At 41.0% G+C, this 8,477-nt stretch overlaps 1 protein-coding gene across 2 annotated transcripts in view; it reads left to right on the top strand.

The window, feature by feature from the left end:
- The first annotated feature begins 408 nt into the window (after positions 1–408).
- The window catches only part of ETV1 (ETS variant transcription factor 1), a 95,825-nt gene continuing 87,756 nt past the window's right edge, over positions 409–8,477 (top strand). The window contains exons 1-4 of one of the 2 annotated variants that reach the window (XM_056518909.1): positions 409–566; positions 1,080–1,217; positions 4,191–4,278; positions 4,739–4,786. In XM_056518909.1, coding sequence (XP_056374884.1) covers positions 1,173–1,217; positions 4,191–4,278; positions 4,739–4,786 — 181 coding nt within the window. In that variant the 5' untranslated portion in view covers positions 409–566; positions 1,080–1,172. Of the gene's footprint in view, positions 567–1,079; positions 1,218–4,190; positions 4,279–4,738; positions 4,787–4,970; positions 5,348–8,477 lie in introns of those variants that run through there. The other variant, XM_056518911.1, reaches the window with a different exon arrangement.

The raw sequence follows: 8,477 nt of genomic DNA on the forward strand, positions 1-8,477 counted from the left end.
GGCATTATATTGGAAAGAGGTTCCGGATTATCAGATTCTCCAGAAGAACAAACTGGAGGTCGCCCGTACCGACTGCAAACGGGTCACGTGCCACCTGCAGAACCTGCACAATCCCCGGGACACTTCCAGCTCCGTGTGTTTTTTTTTGTTTTGTTTTTTCGTAAGTTATTAAAAGTGAAGTAGTTAAAAAAAAAAAAAAAAAAACACAAAATCATTTCCGAATTTCACTGCTAAGGGTGAAGAAAGGTCAGAGGGGCAGATCCCCCCGGGGGAGGAGGGGCAGGGGGCATTGTTTCCTTATCAGGGGGGGGGGGGGGGGGGGAGCTTGATTGACAGTCAGAAATCTGATCCTGTGAAAGAGACAGAAAGCAAATGGGAGGGAGAGATGTGAGTAGTTTGGATAGGAGGCCCCTGGAGGAGAAGCCGAGGAAAAACCGCACAATCCAGCTCTGTCAGTGGAGCTGCAGCCTGCACGGGGGAAGTGCCGGCAACACACAAAAAACAACAACTCATTAATGGTTTTTAGCACATTTTGCCAGGAGTTTGGTGCCGGCAGTCGCCATCAGGTGGGTGTTTTTTGCAACAACTTTTGTCTTTCCCTTTGCATGTAAAAGCTTCATCGAGAATTCTCCATGGATCCTCTGCAGATCATCCTGATCCTGATCGCCATTACTAGTTACACTGCACGTTAGCGAAGCAGTGATAGCAGAAACCCCGGGGGAAGATAATGAGGGGGAAAGGCGGTGCAGCCACCCGACCCCCGACCCGACCACCCGACCCCAGCCTCGCCAGGGTCGGATCGTTCGCTGTTTGCCCTGCTCTTCTTGTTGTTGTTGATTCTGCTTCTTCTTCTCCTTCTTCTTCTTCTTCCTCTCCCCCCTCCAGCTGAAGCCACAGCCTCTCATGCAAATGCAGCTGAGTGCTGAGGAGGGATTTTTATGAATGGGACTGTGAAGGTTAATTATCTATGCAAATACTGAGCCTCTCATTCATGACTTGGGCTCTGAGCTTTTTTTTTTTCTTCTTCTCCTAAAGCCATTTTGTTTTTTTTGTTTTTTTTTTTCTTCCCTCTTTTGCAGCTCAGAGATCCTGAGGAAATCACCAAGATAAATGCAGGCGACACTTTGTGACTTAAGATTGGTGTAAATATATTCTTCCCCGCCGCCACAAGGATGGATGGATTTTATGATCAGCAAGTGCCTTACCTGGTTCCCAATGTGAGTGGCTTCAATGAGACTCTTAGAAGTTTAGACTAAACTTATGTTGCACTTCTTACTCGACACTCTCCCCCTTTATTCTTTCATCTTGTTTCTTCTTCTTCATAACATTCCATGTTTGACTCTTGTAATACCGACCCTATAGGTTTCATTTAGTTTGTGGTTGTTTTCATATGTGTTTCCATTATGTTGCACTGATAGAAAATAGGAACCTTACAATAGACATCAACCTTGCATTACTTTGCTACATGTTATCCTTGGTTTCCTATAGCGCAGTGGTCTACAACCTGCGGCCCTCCAGATGTTACAAAGCTACAACTCCCAGCATGCCCACGCAGCCATTGGCTGTCTGGGCATGCTGAGAGATGTAGTTTTGCAACAGTTAACATATAAAATTAAGGAGGTAATAAACGACAGGGGAGCCTTCAACCCCCCGGCTCATATGCAATTTCATATTCAATTTCTTCTCTATTTTGTCAGAGATTAGACTGGGGCATGCTGGGAGTTGTAGTTTTGCAACATCTGGAGGTCCGCAGGTTGGAGACCACTGCTATAGAATATACATAACATATCAACCTCACAATGAGCAACAGTAGGGCCTGTATTTAGTGCTGGGGTCTTGCATTACTTTGATACATTTTATCCTTAGTTTCCTAAAGAAGACATTCAACATACAAACTGATAGGACCTGTATATAGTGTTGGGGTCTTGCATTACTTTGATACATTTTATCCTTAGTTTCTTAAAGAAGACCTTCAACATACAAACCGATAGGACCTGTTTATAGTGTTGGGGTCTTGCCTTATATTGATACACGTTATCCTCGGTTTCCTATAGAAAATATATATATCATTAGCACCAATAGGACCTGTATATAGTGTTGGGATCTTGCATTACTTTGATAGATTTTATTTTTAGTTTCCTATAGAAGACATTTAACATACAAACCGATAGGACCTGTATATAGTGTTGGGATCTTGCATTACTTTGATAGATTTTATTTTTAGTTTCCTATAGAAGACATTTAACATACAAACCGATAGGACCTGTATAGAGTGTTGGGGTCTTGCATTACGTTGGGGTCCTCGGTTTCCTATAGAACAGTGGTCTTCAACCTGCGGACCTCCAGATGTTGCAAAACTACGACTCCCAGCATGCCAGGACAGCCAACGGCTGTCCGGGCATGCTGGGAGTTGTAGTTTTGCATCATCTGGAGGTCCGCAGGTTGAAGACCTCTGCTATAGAAGATATATAACATAAACACCAATAGGGTCTGCATATAGTGTTAGTGTCTTGCATTACTTTGATACATGTTTTCCTTAGTTACCCATAAGATTTATTACTTCTGAACCTCTAGGACCTGTATATAGGTATATTGCATTACTTTGATACATGTTATGCTCAGTTTCCTTTAGAGTTTATATAACATGGGAAACTCACAACAAGCGCCAACAGGATTTATATAGTGTTAGGGTTTGGCATTACACTGCTACATGTTATCCTTAGTTTCCTGTAGGATTTAACCTCACAACAGGCACCAATAGGACCTGCATATAATGTTGGGGTCTTGTATTACTTGGCTACATGTTACCCTCAGTTTCCAGTGTTGCACTTATGGTTCCTTGCAAGACGTTCCAGTAGGACGTGTATATAGCAGAGAAGTCGTGCCATACTTTGATACATGTTGTATTTTGTTTTCTAGGAAGTTTATTTAACTTAGTGTTCAGGTCTTGCGATACTTGGCTACAGCCTATCTTTCATATTGAACTCACACCTGCTAACATCCTATGTGAATCTCCTATGCTGTTATAGCCCCAGTGAAGGGTTAATCTGTGCGATTATAAGTATCTGTGTTGCACTGCCCCCCCCCCCCCCCCGATAGGAAGTTAATCTAGTTTATATTTATCGTTATAATGTTGCAAAAGTAGAAACAAGAGGTTGGTTGTGCAACAGTATTGCAGTGTTTATGTTTATTATTTACATTGTTTGAAAAGTGTAAACGAGAGTTTAATATAGTGTAACAGTGTTATAATATGTATCTTTATAGATGCTACAATGTTGCAAAAGCCCCCAGCAGGCTTCTATCTCTCTATATCAGTGGTCTTCAACTTGCGGACCTCCAGATGTTGCAAAACTACAACTCCCAGCATGCCCGGACAGCCAACGGCTGTCTGGGCATGCTGGGAGTTGTAGTTTTGCAACATCCGGAGGTCCACAGGTCCACAGACCCTATTGGTGTTTATGTTATATATCTTCTATAGCAGAGGTCTTCAACCTGCGGACCTCCAGATGTTGCAAAACTACAACTCCCATGCTGGGGGTCTACAGGTTGGAGACCACTGCTCGATATAGTCTGACTCTATAATGTGGCTATTTCTGTTCTTATAGCTTGCTGAGTGTTTAAGCTCCTTCTTCTTCTTCTCCTCCTTCTTCTCTTTCTTCTTCTCCTTCTTTTTCTTCTCCTTCTTCTCCTTCTTCTCCTTCTCCTTCTTCTTCTCCTTTTTCTTCTTCTCCTTCTTCTTCTCCTTCTCCTTTTCTTCTCCTTCTTCTTCTCCTTTTTCTTCTCCATCTCCTTCTCCTTTTTCTTCTTCTCCTTCTCCTTTTTCTTCTTCTCCTTTTTCTTCTTCTCCTTCTTCTTCTTCTCCTTCTTCTCCTTCTTCTCCTTCTTTTTCTTCTTCTCCTTCTTTTTCTTCTTCTCCTTCTTCTTTTTCTTCTCCTTCTTCTTCTTTTTATTCTTCTCCTTCTTCTTCTTTTTCTCCTTCTTTTTCTTCTTTTTCTCCTTCTCCTTCTCCTTTTTCTTCTTCTCCTTTTTCTTCTTCTCCTTTTTCTTCTTCTCCTTTTTCTTCTTCTCCTTCTCCTTTTTCTTCTTCTCCTTCTCCTTTTTCTTCTTCTCCTTCTTCTCTTTCTTCTTTTTCTTCTTCTCCTCACTGTTGAGCTGACTCGGTCTCAGACTCTGATTCTTGCTGTTTTTAGAATCAAAGTGGGACAATCTGCAATGAGAGAACCACGAATAGCAGGAAAAGAAAGTTTTTAAATAGAGACCTGGCTCATGACTCAGAAGGTGAGAGCTGCGAGATGTGCAAGGCTTTGGGGTGGATTATATATATAGTCATTGGCTGCTTATGGCCCATTATATTGAATATAACTTCACATGCCTCTCTAATATTGACTATTGCACGGTATCTGCATCCATATAGTATGTAACATAGATACATTATACTTGATGCCTTTGTGGTGGTGCTTGTTCTTTTTTTTTTTTTTTCCCCTTGCATCGCACATGGTCCAGACCTTCTTATGGTCCATAGTATGTTTTTACCATATAGGCGCAGTGTTGTAACACAACCTATACACAGGGACACTGAGCTCAATGGGATCTAGGGTGCAGAGGTCCCTATAACTTTCCCATAGAGGACCATACACATAGTGACAGGCTGAAAAAAAAAATGTTGAAAATCTTTCTCTTTAGATACACTTTGGGATATGTAACGGATTAAAATGCAACCATTGAACTTTATCTACAGAGCTTTTTCAAGATCTGAGTCAGTTGCAGGAGACGTGGCTTGCAGAAGGTAAGAAAGAATTTTTTCTCTAAAAAAACCAAAATGCATGTTAGTCCCCCCTACATTATGGATGGGGGGGGGGGAGAGGAGGGAGAAGGACAAAAAAAAAGTCTTGAACTTGCTGTCTTAATGTTCAGCCCAATTAATTGAGCTTTAAAAGAGCCACCTCATGTGTCATGCATACATTAGAGAGACTGATGAGTTTGTCTTTGGGGACTCGGGGGCTGCTCTACCCAGTGTCATCACAAATTACCAGGAGAAATTGCTTCCAGCTCACAATCACATCTGCTTTTGGCAAGAACTAATGCAGCAAGACTTGGAAGTTCTGAGCCTCTCTTCAGGTTTTTAATTGCAATTGATCAGGTTTATATCAGTGCACCTCCAGAGACTGTATACAGCCAGAACAGGGCTCGCTCTTGTCTTCTGAGCAGCACACATGACTCTTTGGTGTTCTGGAAGAGCAGCTTTCTGATGGCAGAGATTGGTATCCCTGAGTTTAGGAGGACGGGATGCTTCAAGAATTGAGTGCCAGTGTCTTCTTCCCCCCTTGCGCCCAGCATAGGACACTAGGTGTGTATCCATGGATTTTTGGAAACTAATACGTTAAATTTTATTTGATACATTTTATTTTATTTAGTTGTTTTTTTTATTTCTGTTTTATACACAATATTTTACCTTTCACACTTTCTATTATTTTCTTCTATTTTTGTTCTACTTTTATCATTTTTTCCATGTTTCTTTAAAAATGACCAGATAGACATTTTATCGACGATTTATTTATTATGTGTAGAGAGTCTGTACTCCTATGTGACAAGTCATCGTATCTGTTAGCACTTTGTTGGATTTTAGAGCTTTTTTATGTGTGTGTGTGCGTTTTTGATACATTGTTTCCTGATCTGAGTTTTGTCAGTTCTGTGTGGAGGGTATATCGACGATTTAACATGCATTTATCCACATTTATAGTGTGTGTGTGTTGTATAGATCATAGGAACTTTGACATTTTTTTATGCTGATATTGACTGATCCTTTTAACTTTTAATTTGACAAATTATTATTTTTTTTACTTTATTTATTTATTTATTTATTTTTGCAATTTTTATAGAGCGAGACAGAAGCTTTTATTAGTGTTCGGATCCATTGAAAAGTTACTTTAGATCTTATTTAATGCCCTTGCTTTGGTGGGTTGTGAAATTTAGAAATTTCAGGAAAAACTTCCTGGAATTCCTTTTTTATTAATTTTTTTTATTTTTTCTTTCTTTTTTTTTACTTACATTTTTCTTTCTGTAAAAGTTTCACATGATGGTACTAAAAAGTGCTTCTAAAACAACAAAAAACAAAAAAAAAAAAATACTCCTGCCTCTATGTCTATCCTGACTTATTATTATTGTATTTTGTGGCTTGGTTCATATAGGATGCTTTTACTATGATTTCCACCGGTACGCCTTCACATAGGATGACTTGTCAGGCAGATGATTCACAAATGTAGTCAAAACGCCAGGTGTAGACTTTACCTGTCGGGACAAGTTGTGTCGTGGAGGGGAATATTTGTGTGTCTCGGAGGCTGGAGCTTTTCTACACCATCGTAATTATTATTATTATTATTATTATCATCGTTATTATTATATCATTATTTCCTCTTGGCATGTACATTCTCCTTTGTTGTTGAGCCTGACAGTATAATCACTATGTTATACCTAGATATTATATAGAAGTAGATTTATAATTGTTATAATGAGATATATAGCAGCTGGCACTTTCTTTTATGTCGTTTTCAGTTTTAAGATTTTTATTTTTATGTATTTATTCATTTCTTTTTAATTATGATAATTTATTTAAACTTTTTAAATTCTAGTTACCTCCTTAAACACTAGAGCGTTTTTTTGTTGTTCTTTTTGCATGTTGCAACCATGCTTAACAACATTGGGACATTGGAGGCATCTAATATAAGTATTGCGGAATTTGATAGGGACGCATGACTATGATGGTCCTTGAAGAGCTAGTTGTAGACATCATCTCCATATATTGGTCTCAGTGCATGTTTCCAATTGGTCTCCAAACTGTGGACCTCCAGGTGTTGCAAAACTACGACTCCCAGCATGCCCGGACAGCCAACGGCTGTCCGGGCATGCTGGGAATTGTAGTTTTGCAACAGCTGGAGGTCCACAGTTTGGAGACCACTGCTATTGACTATATAACATAGGACTAAATTTCGACGTCATGGCTTAACCGCTGTCCGGGCATGCTGGGAGTTGTAGTTTAGCAACAGCTGGAGGTCCACAGTTTGGAGACCACTGCTATTGACTATATAACATGGGACTAAATTAAGATGTCATGCCTTAACCGCTGTCCAGGCATGCTGGGAGTTGTAGTTTAGCAACAGCTGGAGGTCCACAGTTTGGAGACCACGGCTATTGACTATATAATATAGGACTAAATTAAGACGTCATGCCTTAACTGCTGTCTGGGCATGCTGGGAGTTGTAGTCTAGCAACAGCTGGAGGTCCACCGTTTGAAGACCACTGCTGTTGACTATACCATAGGACTAAATGTAAGATGTCATGCCTTAACCGCTGTCCAGGCATGCTGAGAGTTGTAGTCTAGCAACAGCTGGAGGTCCACAGTTTGGAGACCACGGCTATTGACTATATAACATAGGACTAAATTAAGATGTCATGCCTTAACTGCTGTCTGGGCATGCTGGGAGTTGTAGTCTAGCAACAGCTGGAGGTCCACAGTTTGGAGACCACTGCTATTGACTATATAACATAGGACTAAATTAAGACATCGTGCCTTAACTGCTGTCCGGGCATGCTCGGAGTTGTAGTTTTGCAACAGCTGGAGGCCTACAGTTTAGGGACCACGGCTATTGACTATATAACATAGGACTAAATTAAGATGTCATGCCTTAACCGCTGTCCGGGCATGCTGGGAGTTGTAGTTTAGCAACAGCTGGAGGTCCACCGTTTGGAGATCACGGCTGTTGACTATACCATAGGACTAAATGTAAGATGTCATGCCATAACCGCTGTCTTGGCATGCTGGGAGTTGTAGTTTAGCAACAGCTGGAGGTCCACAGTTTGGAGACCACAGCTATTGACTATATAACATAGGACTAAATTAAAACGTCATGCCTTAACTGCTGTCCGGGCATGCTGGGAGTTGTAGTTTAGCAACAGCTGGAGGTCCACAGTTTGGAGACCACTGCTATTGACTATAAAACATAGGACTAAATTAAGACGTCATGCCTTAACTGCTGTCCGGGCATGCTGGGAGTTGTAGTTTAGCAACAGCTGGAGGTCCACAGTTTGGAGACCACTGCTATTGACTATAAAACATAGGACTAAATTAAGACGTCATGCCTTTACGGCTGACTGGGCATGCTGGGAGTTGTAGTTCTGCAACATCTGGAGGTCCACCGTTTGAAGACCACTGCTGTTGACCATACCATAGGACTAAATGTAAGATGTCATGCCATAACCGCTGTCTGGGCATGCTGGGAGTTGTAGTTCTGCAACATGTAGAGGTCCGATTGTCGCCAATTTTAAGAGCCATGAGCCTGACTAAGTGCTACGTAGAGTTAAACCTCTCTCTAATATCATTAGGGGTTTTTTTGCCATCCGATACGGAATTCGATACAGTCATATCCTGGTTAACCCATCCCATGCCCTATAGACCGAGACCATCATCTTCTGATTTCCAT

Source organism: Hyla sarda, chromosome 5 (assembly GCF_029499605.1).
Source record: "Hyla sarda isolate aHylSar1 chromosome 5, aHylSar1.hap1, whole genome shotgun sequence".
NCBI lineage: Eukaryota > Metazoa > Chordata > Amphibia > Anura > Hylidae > Hyla > Hyla sarda.